Here is a 19,892-nt window from a genome sequence, read left to right as displayed (position 1 = left end):
AATTCCGCGGATCTTGCTGGGAAGGTAAGATGACGGCTCCCACGGCAGACACACAGGGTGAAAGCAGAGAATCGGAACTTTACATAGGAGACTAAAACAAAGAAAACTAGAGGTTTTGTGGTCACGTAAAATCTGATTTAAAAATATGTTAAAAAAACACCTTTTTCAACTTTTTTGAAAATTATGGCAAAAAAAAAAAACTTTTGAAAAATATGAAAAAAATCTTTACGTCTGCAATGCAAATAATAAGATTTCGTTATTTTAATCGCCGTCAGACGCCTTTTATTCATTTTTTGTAATTTTGCTACCGAGGCGGCTCCCGACGCGTTTCTACTTCCAGTCAGCGATTTATTTAAGGAATCTGCTACACAGTCCCGAAAGTCCCCCCCCCGCTAGCACTTTGACCTATGGATATTAACCCCTTCATACACTGGTTGACATCCTATCTACAGCTACGTTACGTACGGTGTATGCATTATAAAGATAACCGATCGGTACGGGTAAAGAGACGGTAACGGAGAGAGTTAGAAAAATAGAGACGCAGCCGCAAACTACTTTCCAATCATTTGTATTTTCATTGATTTGTATTAATGGCGGGCATGATGAGAGACGGTCGGCGGGGATTACACAGGGGGGGGGGGTTGCGCGATGACACCGAGTTCCGGCTCGCGGTTTACGTGATGACGGTCGGAGACGTGCGCCCCGTCCGTTCCTGAAGCTTTGAAATCTTAAGTGCGATGGTGATAAGCGGGGCCAACATGACCTGCAAAATATAAAGAGAAAGAAATAATCAGACATTAAGGAATTCTACAGAAACACGATACGATCACAACGATCGGGAGGGGAAAAAATATATATCAATAATATAATATATATATATTTATTAATATTTTATTATATTTTTTTTTTCATTCTTTAAACATACTTTAAAAAAGTATATTTCTGTTCGTGTAATCAGGTCGTGTTAAGGTTTTATAATTGGAGTACATTGTTGGGTTCTCTCATTCCCTCTAATAGATTGCAAGCTCACAAGGTCAGGTCAGGTCTTTTCCTTTTGCACCGGTCTTCCCGTGTGTGAATTTTATAGCCAGTTTGCGCATGGTCGGTTTCCCCGTTATTGATTTTTACCGTGCCTATATCGTAACAGCGCTACGGAATCTGCCGGCGCTATATCAATAAACGTTCCTTATAACAAGAGGCTTCCCAACCATGAAGTAGCTGCCTGGCCGAGCGTTCCGCATCATCCCCGGATCCTTGGAATAACCATAAAAAAAGTACACGGCGCGTGGCTGGTTATCCTGTATTGAGTTCCATGGCGCCGTCATATACCGCAGCGTTGTGCAACGGTTTGCCACTGAACTGTGAAGGGCTGAAAGCAATCAAACCGACTGCCGGGAAATGATCTGCCCCCCCCCCAGCTGTGTATACAAGAGTCTGCGGCAGACACGTGTTAACAAGGCAGGGGCATTATGGGGGGAATTGGTCCGTGTCCCACATACACTCACGCTCGCACACGCACTATTTCTCCCCCCCCCCGTCCTACGCCGTATCGAAGGCTAAGAAACGTGGCTGGAGTTCTCCGGGTTGTTAAAATTAAGATCCAGAGCGTGGGGGGTGAGCCGGAGTTTTACTGCGCCCCGTGGCGTGCGCGTCAGAGCAGTTTAAAGATGACAGGAAAGGGGAGCCGAGCCAAAACCCACAGCAGAACACGGGGAGGAATTTAAACGTCGCGCTGGCACGCAGGCGAAAGCTTTACAACATAAGAAAAACATTAAAAATTAGGAACTCGTTAGGATTCGAGTGTTTCCGAGCAGAAATTAAACGAAGCGCACGCAGACCCCGGTGCACAACAGATGTTCGGGGGGGGGGGCAGGGGGCAAGTAGGCTTTGGCCCCTGAAGGGTTAACCGCATTTATAAACAAATTACTAGTATTAAAATATTTTGCTTTAATTTGTGGGTACGAGAAGAAAAAAAAGAGAATTCTTTTACTTCCAAAGAGTCACTCGCAGGGCGGCCATCTTTGTTTTGGGAAAGCCATACGTTTCACATGCACAGCGCTGCCCCCTGCAGTATGTGGGATGTATAACCCATGCGGTTCTGCGTGTTGGTTCATTTCACAAACCGCAGGGGGCAGCACTTTGCCAGAAGGTTTACCGTAAGCAATGAGCGGCCGGTCGGTATAGACCGCCAGCGGTGACTGTATGGTATCGGTCAGTTATCGCGGATGTTACCTGGGGGTCTTCGTATATTTTGGGGGCGTCCTTCTCGTAGCTGTCTATGTAGAGCCGGACGGTCGCGCCGGCACTTCCTGTACCGCTCAGTCTGAAGATGATCCGGGATCCATCGGTGAAGATAAGTCTTAATCCCTAAAAAAAAGATAAGTAGGGGCTTCAGTAACCTCGGCTTCCTCTGGAAAGCTAGCCGAGGACTCCAAGTTTATGCCGGTGATGTCATAAGACTGGAATGAGTGGACTTTTCTGATGGTTTCAGGCAATGCCCAGCCTGAAACGCCAACACTCCAACACGGACACTCACAGAAGAGCCGCTCCTCACCCATTTCCCACTCAATGCCAAGAACGCTACGATCCCCATTCCCGACCCCTGGGCCTCTCACCTGGTTCCTGGAGATACTTCCGTCAACGGGGTCGCTATATTCGAAGTTGTCGGCTTTCTCCACCGTGTAAACTTTATCTCCGACGGAGAGCTTCTGTCCGACGAAGGAGCGGTCAAACATCAAGGCTTCCAGGTCCTTCATCATCTTATTGGCTCCGTCTGCATCGACCTCCTCGTAGTCGTACCTACCAGACAGAGTGGACCACAACAAGCTCTCAGAAGCTCAAGGAGGACCAAGACACCAACGCTCGGGGAGGGAAGACGGACGGGACGCCGGGTCTTTCCCACGGCTCACCTGGTGAAGAAATTGCGGCCGTATTTTTGCCAGTGGTCTTTTAAGATGTCCTCCACGCTTTGCTTGCGCACGGCAACGATGGACAGCCAGGCGAGGACAGCCCAAAGTCCGTCTTTCTCTCGGATGTGATCGGAACCTGCGAAGATATTTCATTTTAACATGCGCGAAAAGAAGCCGCGAAACGCGTTGGCTGCACGGCATCCGATATCTTAGATATTAATCGCGGTATTAACCCTTGTTATTATCACCAGGATTTTTTTATGATTTTGTTCATATGCTTTTTCCTAAATGTATTGAATTTTAAGATTTTTGTTTTGTTATCTCTATTACCCTATCCTCTTCCTTACTCCAGCGCCCTCAGCACAATATTACCGACGTATACAGTTTATACCCCACTGGGGGTACTTAATTCTGATGAGGGCTCGCTGATCGTGATCCGGATTCAAGGCTGTATTCCGATTGGCTCAAATCACAGAAAAGTCCGTTAAATGCAGAGGCTGAAAATTCCAGAACTTTTAACACATTCTTGAACTTTTCGCAGTGTTTTTTTTTTTTTCCCATATAAAATTCATTTATTAAGAAGTTAATAAACCCCTTTCAGTAATTTCATATTTCCTATTATATAGACTGTAATATGACATCATATCAGGGAAAAAAAAGTCCTCAAGAGTCAAATAAAATTTTCCTGGAAATAAGAAAATAAAAATTAAATTTAAAAAAAAATAAAAAAAAAGGATATGCAGCACAATTATTTCAAATCTCCTCCAATCTTAACTGGGTCGTTGTGAAATATAAGCACCCGGCCCGTGTCAGATACGATGCTTGGCCGGGATAATATTCCGTATAAAATGCTGAATTTTAAATTATACATCTGTTAAAAATAACAGAATTCCAAAACGCTGTCGCCAAATAAAATGTTTATTTAAAAGTCCAAAACGAAACGTCTCTGTAGGAAGGGAAGTGTGCGGTAAGCCTCTTGTCAGCTACTCATTTATTCCGGTTACATTCATATATTACAATGTATTTAAAACGAAGAAATGTCAGACTCTGCCAACTTTTACAGAACTTACTGCAAAAAAAAAAAAATTAAAAATAAAAAAAAAGGGGGGGGGGGCGAGATTCCGTTCCAGACCAAAAGCTGTGTGCTGCTACATAATTAGAATTTTAAATCACCTACACACACTATATACGTACATATATATATATTGTTATGTTACATACTACTTATGTCCTGTCTACCCATTGTACAGCGCTATGGAATTTGATAGCGCTATATAAAACAATAAGTAATAATATATATATATTTTATTTGCTCCACTAAAGCTTCATATGTTGTAGGAGTTGGAGGAATTAGGCAAAAAAAGGGGGGGGCAAATATAATAATTAAAAGGTGAGCGACGAGCGAGTCATTAGGGTTTATTCACTAAAATAATTATCTATGCATCATAACAGGAACATCCCAGGGCCGAGCTGGCCCTGCACAATGTATAGCTCAGTCAGAAGGGCCACATTGAATAAATCCCACCTATTACATATGCTTCACACGGGGCATATCAAGGCATCGGCTGCACTTAAGTCATCCGAGATTAGAGTTCTAATTTTCTATTTCTAGTTTTTGCATCATGTAATGTTTTCAGGAATCTGCATATTAGACATCTGCGTCGCTCAATCTACTAGACAACCCCCCCCCTGACTCCTTATCATAGTGCCTGGGGAACAATAGAATGGCTCGGTCTCAATCACCCAGCTGGACTCTCTGACTAATGAAAGTCTATGGAGGAATGGACTTCATTAGCATCGCCATAAAGCATCAGCTCAGTGTGGGGTTTGAGCCGGGAAAATCACCCCCAATATCACATGACTGACAGCAACGGCGGCTCCAGGGCTGCAGATAAAGGGGGTTTATTGGGACAAAATGGGATAAGACCCGGTTTTTGTCACCGACCGACATTACTGGGGGTGTTATTACTCCATACAGCTCTGGGGAGGGTGTTATGTATGGGACTTCCCCTTTAAATAAATGTTTACAGGCGGTTTTCAGACTCTCGTGCAGCGCTGCATAAAACAAAATCATTATAATAACATAAAAAAAAAAAAAAAAAATTTGATTAAATTCTGGAAACCCCCCCGTCACTCACCGGTTCCAAAACTCTCCTCTCCGCAGAGGGACAGCTTTCCCGCGTCCATTAAATTTCCGAAGAATTTCCACCCGGTCGGGGTTTCGTATAAAGCGATCTTTGTAGCTTTTGCCACTCTTTAAAAGAACAAAATTAAAATGCTGGATTATGGTTTTCACGGCTCCGCTAGCGCTATTAAAAAAAGAAATGATCGCAATTAAACGCCAGATTTTATATTTTGGCCCTGGGTTTTTTTGCGAAGAAAAATGTTTCTTACACCTCCTTGGTGCTGGCAGTATACGCTTTCTTTTATATGTTTTATGGACTTATGAAGCCTAAATTCTGTTTTCTTCACCAAAAGCTTTGTTTTTATGTTGCCATGGGGATGGATTATAAAGTGCGAGGAGGGAAACAGAGTCTATTTCATCTTTATATACATTTTTTTTAATGTAAAAAGAGCAGAAACCCAAACTAATTAGTTTTTGGAATTTAGCAGAAAAAAAATATACAAAAAAATAATATATTGATATAAAAAATGTCGAGACACCAAAGCCTTATATCTTCCATTGCTTTCGTCAGGTGATTTTTAATACTCGTGTTTTAAATCATAATCAAGCCTCCATCCCTTAAAGCCGGCATGGGGAGGAATAATAATGCAGTCATCCCATGACGTGTCATTAAGACACCTGTTCTCGCTATAACAGATCTTTCTTAGAGCATAAAACCCCAAAACGCTGTTTTCTAACGCATATCAGAGTCCATTTTGGATGGACTCCGGTGTATTTTACCCCCATGGGAATATTGGGATATACGTTCTTTAGCCAACGAAAATAGAAAATTAGATTTTTGTCTCAGTTTATTCCTCCCCGACTACCTCTACGGAAACCAGGAAGTGTGAACGGGAAGCATACTTAAGTACACTTCCTGCTAACGCCCTCACTGATGATAATAAAAGCTAAACTCCCATCAATAGGAGCCAATCCCATGTATGTTGGTTGAACATCAATCCCTGGATAGAATACATGAAGTTGGCTTTTGCTACTCCCCTCTATTTAAATGTGAGCTGAGCTTCCATTGACTTTAATGGGGGTGCTACTGAGCATGTGCAGGAAGCATACTTAAGTATGCTTCCTAGTCTCAGGAGAGGCAGCTGGGGGCGGAGCTTAAATGAGAAATGGCTGATTTTCCAGCCACAATAACTACTTTGGAAGGTACTTGAAAACGGGACTGGAGCCGCTACAAGCGAATACCTAAACTTATATTAACCCCTTAAGGACAATGGGCGGTCCCTAAACCCATTGAAAACAATGCATTTTGAGCCCGTACGTGTACAGGCTTTGTCATTAAGGGGTTAATACGGACATTTCTAAGGATAAGACACACAAAAGAAACACAAATCAAATTGATGTAAATGTTTGCTGCGAGGGTCCCTACGATGTACGGATCATCCATACCTGTCCAGAGCCCCGCTCGTCGGCATGCTCCTCGCGAAGCCGCGAACGCCGGTTTGCTGGAAGTAGGGAATACTGAAAATATTGGCTGCGATGACAGCCACGGAGTCCGATGGGTTAACGAAGAAAGCGTTCTTGCCGAGTATCATGTTACGATCCTAAAAAACAACACAGAGGGGCAATAAATTCTCAATATGCTTCATGCCCCCGAGGGGAGGGGAATGGACACAAATGGCACGATCAGGGCGTTTCATGCTAATTTCCCTCCACTTCCCATGATCCCTCAGCACAGACTGCATTGGAATCCAATTGGTCGGCCCAAGCAGGAAGTTGGAAGCCGCTTCCTGTTCTCTCCCCGCATTGTTTTAGCGGACAGAGCGTGAGACTCTAGCGCTACAGATTGTTTCTGGCCCTTTCTAAAGCTATTATCACAAATATTGAGGCAAAGGGGGGCAAAATGAGATCAGAGTTACATTTATTGTCACATTTTCTGAAGGCACATTAAGGTTACTGCCTCTAGATTGTAAGCTCTTGCGAGCCGGGTCCTCTTTACCCAATGTATGTCAGTCTGAGAGTTCTAGTTGTCTTAGACCCTTTGAATGTAGGGACTGTAAGAGGCGCAGCGGGAATTGTTGGCGCTATATAAATAATAATAATAATGTTTCTTCATATGGAGTCCCCCCAAGATTCTAACACAAATATCTTTATTAATCTTTATTAAAAAGAGGAAATTTTAACCCCTTCACGACCAATGCATTGTCCTTAATGGGTTTTAGGGCAACCCGTTGTCCTTAAGGGGTTAAATAAAGTGCGATCTTACCCCATCCCCGTCGAAAGCGGCTCCAAAGTCATGCTCTCCGGTTTTCATGGTTTCCACCAGCTCGGACGCGTACGTTAAGTTAGGGTCCGGATGATGACCTCCGAAGTCTTCCAGCGGGATGCAGTTCACGGCGGAATTGGCGGGCGCGCCAAGCTCCTCGCACAGAATTTTCTTCACGTACGGACCGACGACTGGTTCGGCAATTACAAAAAACAATAAAAAATAAAATTAAAAAAAGACATTTTCATACTGATTACTGTGATAGACGAAAAAAATAAACCTTAATAATGAATTCAATGATAAAGTAATAAATATGAATTTATTAAGACAGGGGGTTTCTAATATCTCTTTTTTTAACCTGTGAATACTTATTTTGTGTACGGAAACGTAGAACGGCGAACTCAAGGCCAGCGTCGGATTTGTAAAAGAAACCGATTTTTCTTTCCCGGTTTATTCATTACCCGAACATTACCTCCGTGCATCGCATCAATTCGGATTTTCAGCCGATTTTGCCCAGAAAGCAGCTCTTTTAAGGCACTGAAATCAAAGATATTTCTCAGCATGTTTGCGTAGGCTTCCACGGAATCCACGATCTCCACTGCAACAGAAACCACGGAAAAATAAAAAGTAACGGGGCAAAAGTTTGGGGTTAAACCAAACTATAAAAGAATGGGAGACTCAATTACTTAGTTATACCTCCCACGCCCTGCAGGGGGCAGCACTTTACACGATCAGCACGTAAAACGTAACATTTCCAGGAAAAAAAAGGCCAATGCGGGCGCTGGATATGACACCCCCCCCCTTCCCGACCTCCGACCTCTAACCACCTCCATTATAATAAAAGTTATATGAATATAAAACAGGAATTTAGAAATATATATAATATTAATAATAATAATAATAATAATAATAATAATAATAATAATAATATCTGTGACCTATATATATATGAAGACATAATTATTAAAAAAAAAATCTTAAAACTTTTCGTGTAAAATATAAAATATTAAGGATTATTCTCATTTTTTTATTATTATTATTGTTTTAACCTGTAAATGGCTTGAATTTGTTCTCCAAATCAAACTGTTGTTTTCCAATCGTTCCCAAATCCACGTTAAGATCAGGGCAGATAGCGTATTCTTCGATGGTTTTGCTGATCTGGAAGATCTTGTCAGTGATGGCCTCGGGAGCCGGGCCTGTATCGGAACAGAAATGTGTTAAAAATAAATGTATTTATGTATATTTATTTATGTATGTATATATATATATATATATATATATATATATATATATATATATATATATTTATATATATATTAATATAATCAATAAGTTAAAAGCACGCTTTGGTGACAAACTTTTGCAAACGCTGAATATATTAAGGACGATATTAAACACGCAAAATGGTAAAATATGGTTTATAGAGTTTTGAATGAAGCTGGGAGGATAGAATTTTGTGATTTTAAAATAGGCGATTAGAGGAATTGATCGTTTCTCCTTATCACAGATTTGTTAGAATTGATGGGAGGAGAGACCTCAGAACCGATGGGATGTGCGTTGCTTTTCCTGGATTTGAGCTGCGATTATAAACAAAAATAATTTCTTAAATTTGTCATTTCAGGTAAAATCAATATTTATAGAAATATACAAAAAAAAAAAGTTCAAAAAAGAAAAAAAAAAATCGTTCCAATTTTCTGTGAGGTTTTTACCGTCTCCGCAACCCGTCTGATTTCTAAGTCTTTCTCACCTCCGTTTGATGTATTGAACTTAATTCCGAAGTCCCCATTAGGGCCGCCGGGGTTGTGACTGGCCGTTAGGATTATCCCGCCGATGGCTTTTATCTTTCTGATGATGCAGGACACGGCCGGCGTGGACAGAATTCCGTCCTTCCCAATAACCAAGCGCCCGATCTAAAACACAAGAGAAAAAGCACAATAAACAAACTAAATATTTAAAAAATTAAATAAAAAAAAGCCTAAGTGCCGCAAAACTTTTAAATGAAATTTTTAATTATAAGTGGCCAGATTTCTCACAAAATTAAAGCTCTTCTTCTTGTTTTAGATTCCTATGGTTTATTCTAAAGGCCTCACTATCGATAGTTCACAAAATCACATAAAAAGTCATGTAAACCCCACCCCCAGCCACACCCCCTAAAACCAAACTGCCCCTCTTAGGAGTGAAACGGGCAATTGAGTAGCAATGATGCCCATTTGACAGTAAAGACACGAGCTGTTCATTGATTGGTTCCCATTGCAAAAACATCGACACATATACCGTGGCGGCGTTAGCAGACGAATGGGAAGCCACCAGTAAAAAAATAAATAAATAATACAAATAAAATGACAAAAAAAAAAAATCAATGATCTTCATACAAACAAAAAATACCTTTTACTAAAAAAATATTTAAACTATTAATGCTTGCAGTTGGGTCTTAGAAATTTTTGGTATAAATTTAAAGTGCATAGAAACATAGAATCTCCATGATAATACATAAAAATACAAAAATTTACAAAACAGCGTTTAAAAAATAAACATCGCCCTGAGCAGAAACAAATAAATTGGTAGAAACGACCCTTGTTTCGGAAAAACGCGACGTGGGGTTCTATCATTTAAGTGTCAGAATGCTATGACATCATATCTAAGTCTTCTTGGAGGCACAAAATATCTAATTAAGACACAAAAGTGACATCATAGCCTAATTAGCTCTAATTTTAGAATCAAGCAAACCGATTTTCATATTATCCCACTGCCAACTTTACTGAAGAAAGAAAAAAAAAAAAAGCACTTTTTTTTCCTCCGACTCCAATTATTTCCCCAAAGAATTACAACCACAATCTCCTTACATTACTGTTCCACTCGAAATATTACTTTCTAAATTACATTTCAACCATTTGTTTCAAAATATTACACGCACTAAAACTATAACTCACAAAGAAAAACAAAATAAAAAATCCTTTATATGGGGGAGTCACATTCACCAGAAGAGACAGAGGTGTTAACCTCTGAAATCACACAAATTCTAACGTAAAATGATAAAATCTCATTTAAAAAAAAATAAAAATTACTATATCTAATGAACATAATCCAAGAAATTTAGACAAATAATTCGTCTAAAATAAAAAAAAATCCACAAAATAATTAATTTTTTTTTTTTTTAGAATTTTTGAAAAAAAAATAAAAATTAAAAATGTGGGTACTACATGAAATATACATTATATATATTTATATATATATTATTCTCCTGGCAGTCAAAGAGTTTAATTTGGATAAGCATACAGGTAACATAAGCAGAGGTACGTTATATACCAACCCCATTCGCAGCTGCCATTTGCACTATTATTTCTATTGCGGATCTATTAAAATATCTACCATCGCCCCCGACAACCATGGTAGATCCCTGACGATCCCTTAAGTCTATGGAAGAAAAAATGCTCTGGATGAAATTCTGCAGGTAGTTAATCTTCGCTTCGAAATAAAACGTCTTCTTTCGGAGTCCGCTGGTTCCCGGTTTCTGGTCATAGTAGGAAATAGTCGGCAACGTCAACAAAGGAAGAGGACTGTCCTCCATTTCTTTAACGCATGGGGGCCGAAAATGGAGAAAGAAAAAAATAATAAAAAAAAAAAAAATAAAATAAAATTAAGAAAAAAAATTAAAAATAAATAAATTCAAGAAGTGTCTCAACAAATAAAAATGAAAGAAATTCAGTTTTGAAGAGCAGCTTATGTCAAATCCACCGGTAAGAGATTTGGCGAGGCAGAGGGGAGACCAAAAATAACTCTCTCGACGGCGAGTCCAATGTGGTTTCTGTAACTGAAGAAGTTTTTCTTACACTTGTCCGAAGCGATCACTGTCACGGGAGGAAAATACGTTCAAACCTATACATCGCACTCCGCCGTACACCTTGGCGAAAGAAACGAGAGACTTTCAGCGCAGAGAAGCCTCGGAGGCCGATAATCTTCGGCGGTTCGATGGATTCCGCTCGGAATTTTCCTCGATTGCGAGGCAGACCGGTAACGAGCGATTAGAATGTCTGGGTTCTCCAGCTCGCTCTGACTCTTTGCCAGGCTTAGTTCTGCGCGCTCAGCTCCTTTTTTTTTTTGCACCTGTGCCTCCCCGATTACCGGATCGAGAGGGAAGAAATAATATCAGCAGTAACCTCAGAAGGTCGCGTCCGACGCGGGAAGCGCTAGCAGGGGTTTTGTATACATTTTGTCCTTTCCAGATCGCGAGATTCTATTTTTGTAACTTGCAAACTTAGAGGAAGTCGAGGGGATTCTTCGCGTATCATTGGATGGGAGACTATAAATAAATCCTCTGCCCTCTCTCGTGGGACGCGCTGACTCCGAGCCGGGGGGGGATTCCTTGGCATTGGATTCCCGATCGCCGCACCTGTACCGCGGTGTTCTCGAGCGGCTCAGTCCTCCCCAATTAACCCGAGCTCTCGCTTAGGTTTATATATCCACAGGGTTAAAAATATCCGTTGGGTTCTCGACCTCCTAATTTAACCAGGTCCTCCGTGCGTGGAAGGTTTGACCCTGAGAGGTGGGCAACGCGTCCTTCTGAAAACCATTTCGAGTTCACAAATACGATGAAAATCCTAAAGTAAATTTATCGGATTATTGTTATTATGTGAATAGGAGCATGTGATTTTTTTCCCCAAAATGCATTAAAATCGGCCATCGCGTGGCTTAATGTGGCCCCCCGGCACCGCCAGCACTTTCCCGAGCGTTTAGAAGGCTTCTCGATTATTTTAAAGAGAGAATATGATGAATTAAGTAGGGTTTAGATGGGGACCTCCTATCAACTATAAGAGGGGGATATCCCCCAACATTCCAAGCGTTCCAGCAGAGACCCCTTTGTAAGGGAGGTCTGGAGGCAAAACCAAACACCGACCTTACCCAAAGAGCCCCCGCATGGCTCCAAAGTAACAAGGTGGCCACTCGGGAGGTCACAGACCTCCATTCCTTCTACAGCTCCCTTGGCGGTAACGGGAGATCCTGCATAAGTGGGATAGTGCCTGAAAATCAGGACTGCCCTTTCAGAGCACTGGACAGTTGGGAGGTATGGGGATTTAGAAGCAACCATGTTGTTGGGAGGGGAGCACCTGTTTCCCCTTCCCTGTAATACGACCTTTATCATCTCCAATGTCCAGGATACACGGAGGACTCTGTGCCGCGTTTCCAAGTTCAGTATCATTAGCCTTTCTAATTTTAAGGTCACAACTTTACTCCGCTCGGCCATTTAAAGAGATTTTATATATATATATAAAAATATACACACATATATATATACTATACACACACACACACACATCTATATATATTATACACACACATATAACACACACACACACACATATCTATATATTATACACACACACATATATATATTATATATATATAAAAATATACACACATACACATATATATATATTATACACACACATATAATACACACACACACACACACACATAACTATATATTATACACACACACATATATATATTATATATATATAAAAATATACACACATACACATATATATATATATTATACACACACACACATTAATATATATTTATATATAATTTTTTCATGATAACGGCTCTTGGCCCAGGCACGTACAGCCAAAAAATCCAGTATATATCCCACGGCAGCAGTATTTACAGAATGAAAGAAATCGCTTTATTTAATATTTTTATACTCAAATTTTTTTTTTTTTTTAAAATGTAAAAATTGGTTGATACATTCTTACTACAAATTAATTCATTTCTGGTAACCGGTGTCAATTTTTGGCCAAAATTCCAGAATTTTAAAAATCCCATCAAACACGATTCTCAGAAATCAAAAGTCTAGATTTTGATATGAAATATGCTGGATTGACGTTGAAGGTAAAGTTTTGGTCTTTGCATCAAAATAAAGGCTACATTTCTATGGGAATTTCTTGAAAATGGTTTTCTTAGAAAAGAAAAGTCGCAAAATACTGCCAGTGAAAGGGCTCCCTCGTGTGGCCGATAACCGGTATTTCTGTTTAATATAACGTTGATTTTTTTTTTTATGTTTTATATAGCGCCCACAATTCCTGCTGCGCTTCTTCCAGTCCCAGGCCCGGCTCACAAGAGCTTACAATCTTACAATTTTTTATATCCAGATCCCTCAACAAAGAATAAGAGATAACTCAGGAACCTGCTTACTGGTCTTTCCATGAACAATCAGCCACTGCCGCTAATTCCATCGGACCATCTGGTCGCGCAGAAAATATAGATAAGATCATTAAAATAAATGGGGTTAGAAAAGACGTTGGTTCAGAAGAAACGTTTCCAGCTGCGACTGGGACGCTGGATTGGAGTTTATATCTTCTAGATCTCTCTTACTTCACTAAGAGGGTGGTAGATAAGTGGAACAGCCTCCCAGCAGAAGTGGTAGAGGGTAATACAGTGAGGGTATTAAACATGCGTGGGATAGACATACGGCTCCTGAATCTAAGACGAGACCAACGACTGATTAAGGTTTGAATCTTTACAGCAGGAGAAACGGGCGACTAGACGGGGGCCGAATGGGGGCCGATCTGCCGGCAGGTTCTGTTTCTAGTTTGGATCTTTTATTTTTATTTAGTTTTTTTTTTTTTATAAATTAATTCCATTAAAACAAAATGTGAATAAAGGTAAGCTGTAAACGCGTTTCCCGTCCGGCCCCCGGTGAGATCGCGAGGTCACGTCAGGTGAACGAGCAGCAGCAGCGCAGAGTTAATTTGTAGGAAGGTGCGGTGAATGTTAAACATTCAGGGATTAGAACGACCATTCAGACCAGAGCCAAACGAGCAGCGCCAAGTCACGCTGAATCGGAGGAATTACCACCCCTGCCCTACTGCGCCGCCCGCATTGTACCCCCTTCTTAAAGCAGCCAATCAGCAACGAGAACGCGCTCCCACTGAAACCAATGACTGTGCTTTCCGCACAGACCCCTTGCGTAGTGTTTGCTGAAGACATCTCCTGCACGAAACATACCTGGGGGGCAGGGAATGGGGCAAATATTTATAGGGGGGGTATCCTCAGCCCCCCCCATCCATTTACAACATGGAAATTTAAAGGGACCCCACAGCTGCGGAATGCATTAAAGCCTCCCTTTAAAATAAAAAAAATCTCTCATTTTATTCTGTGATCCCGAGGTGGGGACTCGCGAGTCTCTCTCTCAGCCGTCGCTCCCAAAGGAGAAAGTCCTGTTTGTTTTGGCCGTTAAACAGTGCGAAATATTGTATACGGAGAACGAAAAGGCGGTTATGTGTGAGCGCCGTCCACCTAGCAGCCATGTTTACAGCGCGACTCTCCCTACACAGAAAAAAAGGACTAAAGTGTAAAATAAACAAATTCCAAATAAAAAAAACATCTATAAAAGGATTTAACCCTTTAAATTGAGATGAGAGACGCCTTGAAGTGCAAAAGCGCCAATTTTTTTTTTTTAATTTCTTTGGCTATTTCATGACGTTTATACTTTTACTGCGGGGGGATCACTTACATTATATGTAAAAAAAAAAAAAAAAAAAAAAAATTCTATCAAAATGTGGTATTGAGCTTGCGTTTCATGTCCTCTCGATCCAATCGGAAGGGATTTGTTTTGGGTGACATCCACATATCTGATGTGACTGCAATCCTTGGGTAATATATCCGTATCACATATCATATGACATCATATCACACATTATATTATAATTATATATATATATCTATATATCACATTATATTATATATTATATATATATATCTATATATCACATTATATTATGTTATATATATCACATTATATTATATATATATCTATATATCACATTATATTATATTATATTTATCACATCACATTATATTATATATATCACATTATATTATATTATATGTATATATATATACGCTGAAGGCGTCTCGCGTCTTAATTTAGAGGGGTAAATCCTTTTAATATTTTTTTTAATTTAGATTTCTTTGCACTTTAGTATTTTTTTATTCTATTGTGTTCTGTGAGTTTGGGGAGGTTTGTGATTATTGATTTGTCTGTTTATAATAGATTGCAAGCTTTTCAGCTCAGCGTTTGGGGGATCATGGCGTGTATTCACCGATTCACCGATGTGTTGAGGGTGGGGGGGATAAAAACGTGCCAGAAGTCGTGACATTTCGGTGCATGGAAATAATGGCGCTTTTTGAATTAACAAAACCATTTCAAAAATCCCAAAAAAAGATGCACGTGGGGGAAAAAAAAAACAGCGCAAACGTTGTGCACTATATACAGAATAAAAGTGCCCCCCAGGGACCCCTCCACAAGGTGAAATTCACCTTGCCCCGCGGCCAGTCCGGGCCTGATCTGAAAACATACATTTTTTTTATGCTACAGAAAATAAGCGGAAATCACTGCGACGGAATGCAGCAGACGGCACCTCGGAGAAAAAACACCTAAAAAGTAATAAATACATAAAAAACAACCTGGCGTAGAATATAACGCTTCCTGCGCGACGTACAAACCCAAAGGGGCAGCCCCAGCAAGCAAGTAAAAGATGCCCCCATCTGCTGCCCCAGGAAGTGCAGTGCAGGCAGCGCAGGGGCAGGATGGCTGCGGAGGCAAACCGTGTATTACGATGCTTTCCATCTCCTGTAAGGCAAATAATCTGGGGGGCAGGGAGAGAGATCAGACACATCGAAGGGTTAAACGTGTACAGAATAGACTGTTTGGTTCGGACGAAATTCGGAGGATTTCTTACACTCACACACATTCTCATTCACTCATTCTCATTCACTCACATTCACTCTCTAAATGCCTCTCTACTTTCTCCACCAACCACTTCCTTTTTCCGGAGCTCCACTCCTTCGCCTCTTCTTGTATTGCAATAAATGACTTATCTTAAGTAGAAGCTGCAGTATAAAGCCCCCTCCGTTGTCCCTTTTTTGTCGCAACACTGATTGGCTGTAAAGGGAGCAGGAAGATCTCCCACGGAAACGAATACAATCACGGGGGGGGGATCTCCAAGCAGCCAATCAGTGGCAAGAAACGTCCAATCGTAAAGGAGGACTGCAGCTTGTGCAGCAGGGCTGCAGCTTGTGCATCAGGCAAGAATCCATAAAGTACTCACAGAGGGTGAGGGTTACTCACAGAGGGTGAGGGTTACTCACGGAGGGTGAGGGTTACTCATGGAGGGTGAGGGTTACTCACAGAGGACTTTGATGCGCATTCTTCTATGGGCTGCCAAGGACATTAAACTGTCCTCTTAAAACGCAATCAAACCACAAAGACACAATTTCAACACAAAGTAACAAACAGGAAGTAAACAGAATATTTCCTGATGTGAACATCGTAACCACTAATAAAACCTCCGCCAGCAGATCGGCCCCATCCGGCCCCCGTCTAGTCGCCCGTTTCTCCTGCTGTAAAGACTCAAACCTTAATCAGTCGTCAGGAGCCGTATGTCTATCCCATGCATGTTTAATCCCCTCACTGTATTACCCTCTACCACCTCTGCTGGGAGGCTGTTCCACTTATCTACCACTCTCTGCACATAGAATTGTACAGCAGATCACTCTCATTAGGCCGTCTAAACCTTGATCAGTTCTCGGTCGCGTCTTTGAAGTAGAGGCTCCGTTTAAAAACGAGTGACAGAAGCCGGTAACGGGATATAAATAACGGAGCTCCTGTTGTACGTCGCCGCGGTATACGACGGCGATACAGAAATCAATACAGAAAATGTTTTTTTAATTCTGGTCTAAGTTAAGGATGAGCTGAAAAGCCAGGCGAGCTGAAAGGCGAGAGCGCGGGATTCCAGGGGGGTCACCGCAAATGTCACAGGGCTTTATAAGGTCCAAAGCAAGGGCGCTGCAAGGTCAGGGCGGGGGTGGGGAAGTCTCTGGGATTTGATTGAAATTGCGGGGCGAGGAGCGCAGACTTCTGGGGTCTCGGCAACGAGCAGCGCAAGGGAGCAGCGGTAAAAGGTCACGCGCTGAAAAAAGGCCCCGAGAGACGTTGTTTAGAGATTAACTGAAGTGGCTGCTAGGAGGCGGATGTCTCCATAGAAACCTAGAACCTGGCTGCAGATCGGCCCCTTTCGGCCCATCTAGTCTGCCTGTTTTTCCCTTAATCAGTCGTTGGTCTCGTCTTAGATTCAGGAGCCGTATGTCTATCCCATGCATGTTTAATACGCTCACTGTATTACCCGCTGCCACCTCTGCTGGGAGGCTGCTCCACTTATCTACCACCTTCTCAGTAAAATAAAACTTCCTTACATGATATAGTAAATTCGCATCTCATGCCCATTCCCTGTAGTAGTGTGGAGGGGGTGGGGGGGGGATTCCTTGGGCCCAGGGGCCCCACAACCTGCATAGCCTTCAGGACGCCCATAATTAGATTGGCAGATAGGAGGCCTTGTCATTCTCTCCATGCGCAGATACAGCATGCAGGCCGCGGGGGGTTCGCTGATCAGACTATAGGGACCCCCAGTAAAGAGTCCACTGGGACACAAAATATAAACCATCTCCCCAGTATAACCAGTACCAGCCGGGCCCTACCAGTAATGAATCATTACACAGGAAGTTTAAACCCTTTGGGGTGGGGGGGCATTAACCCTTGAATGACTAGAGATGGTAATGCCTTCCATATGAAGGACTGGTTGGGTTTAACCCGCAGAGTGCCGGAGGAGGTTTGTAAAGGATTAACCCTATAAGTAGTGGAGGAAGTTATACGTTGTATGTCAGGTTTTAGTACGGGACTCAGATGGGGGGTCAGCGGCAGGCGGCTGGTGGGTGACCATCACCGTTACACGGGTCACCCCGCGGTTACTTACAGACACCCCATGTACAGTGACACACACCCTGTATATAATGACAGTCACACCCCGTGCAGTGACAGCGGGGAAACCTGTGTAGTGACAGTCACAGCGCACAGGGCGGCTGTCACTATATGAGGGGATTGTATGGTGACGAATAACTGGTACAGGGAGTCAGAGAGACCCCCTGTGTGCTCAGTGACAGCCAGAGAGACCCCCTGTGTGCTCAGTGACAGTCAGAGAGACCCCCTGTGCGCTCAGCGACAGTCAGAGAGACCCCCTGTGCGCTCAGTGACAGTCAGAGAGACCCCCTGTGCGCTCAGTGACAGTCAGAGAGACCCCCTGTGCGCTCAGTGACAGTCAGAGAGACCCCCCTGTGCGCTCAGCGACAGTCAGAGAGACCCCCCTGTGCGCTCAGCGACAGTCAGAGAGACCCCCTGTGCGCTCGGTGACAGTCAGAGAGGTTCTGATCCTCTTTATTTACAGACAGTTACCCTTTGTACTCAGGGACAGTCCATGTACTAAGTGTAAGAGCGGAGGGGACACTCGGGGGCCATACTGTATACATGGACTACCTGTTCATGTGCTGTCGCTGTGTGTATCCTATACAGACTGCATGCTGCCCGGACACAGTGGGTGTGTCTATATATATATATATATATATATATGTTGTATACGGACTGGATATGTCCACGCACTGTTTGCGTGCAGTATGCCTAGATGTATTGTATATGTATGTATGTATGTATGTATGTATGTATGTATGTATGTATGTATGTATGTGTGTGTGTGTATATATATGTATATATGTGTGTATGTACGTGTGAATGTATGTATACACTCTTTGCGGACACGTCCCGTTCATGCACTGTATATATTCGGATATATAACGCGCACCGGCCGCCTGTGTCTCCCACTTACCCCGTTTGCGGCCGCTATCCGGATGATGATCTGGATGGCCTCCTTCATGTAGTAGCGGCCGTCCCCGCCGACCACCAGCGTCCCGTCCTGCCGCTCCCCGGGCTCGGTGCAGGAGATGATGCTCTGAACGAAGTTCTCGGTGTAGTGCGGCCGCTCCTGGAACACGGTGACCCGCTTCCGCAGCCCGCTGGTGCCCGGCTTCTGGTCCGGGTAGGGCTGGCTCTTCACGTGAACTATCTGCACCATCTTGCCGGGTAAAAGGACACTGACAACCCGGGGCACGAACACTGAGCTCGGCCGGTAGGGGCTGGGACGGAGGCTGACAGGGGGTGGGGCAAAGGATGCTAAGGGGAGGGGGCAACCGGAATCACAGGCTAGGACAGTAGGTGTGTCTGGGCAGAGGGCGGGTACTAGGTGTCACTGGGCGGAGCCCTAGGCTAGGGGAGCGGTTACAAGTATCAGACTATGCCAGTAGATGTGGACGGGGCGGAGCAATGGGTGTCAACAAGCCAGGCCCATCCACTGGCGGATATATCTCTAGTAAGGGCCGCAGCACCGCCCCCTGGCCGCAGGCACGGACTGCACGTCCTGACACAAGGTGCCAACATATACCGCAGCGCAGTACATACCCGGCACCGAACCCCTATATTATATAATACACCTTTATAACCCCACCCAATCATATACCATCTTATCCTTATATATATGTAATGCTCCATGCAGAGATCCCTATAATATTATATAATACACCTTTATAACCTCGCCCAATCATATACCATCTAATCCTAATATATATATATAATGCTCCATGCAGAGATCCCTATATTATTATATTATACATCTTTATAACCCCACCCAATCATATACCATCTAATCCT

At 42.6% G+C, this 19,892-nt stretch overlaps 1 protein-coding gene across 2 annotated transcripts; it reads right to left on the bottom strand.

Annotated features, from left to right (window-relative positions):
- Window positions 1-251: 251 nt before the first annotated feature.
- Window positions 252-19,325, bottom strand: PGM1 (phosphoglucomutase 1). 2 transcript variants are annotated; one of them, XM_053470027.1, is made up of 11 exons: window positions 19,015-19,325; window positions 9,045-9,207; window positions 8,347-8,493; window positions 7,770-7,895; window positions 7,298-7,488; window positions 6,481-6,635; window positions 5,048-5,163; window positions 2,910-3,045; window positions 2,616-2,799; window positions 2,233-2,367; window positions 252-763 (listed from the first exon to the last, which is right to left on the bottom strand). In XM_053470027.1, the coding sequence occupies exons 1-11, from the start codon at window positions 19,258-19,260 to the stop codon at window positions 674-676; spliced, it is 1,689 nt and encodes a 562-aa protein (XP_053326002.1). In that variant the 5' UTR covers window positions 19,261-19,325; the 3' UTR covers window positions 252-673. The 2 variants fall into 2 exon arrangements, with proteins under 2 accessions (XP_053326002.1, XP_053326001.1); XM_053470026.1 differs by lacking the exon at window positions 19,015-19,325 and adding an exon at window positions 10,608-10,880.
- Between the last annotated feature and the right edge of the window lie 567 nt (window positions 19,326-19,892).

Source organism: Spea bombifrons, chromosome 6 (assembly GCF_027358695.1).
Source record: "Spea bombifrons isolate aSpeBom1 chromosome 6, aSpeBom1.2.pri, whole genome shotgun sequence".
In the NCBI taxonomy this organism is placed as follows: domain Eukaryota; kingdom Metazoa; phylum Chordata; class Amphibia; order Anura; family Pelobatidae; genus Spea; species Spea bombifrons.
This window is presented reverse-complemented; position numbering and strand designations above follow the sequence as displayed.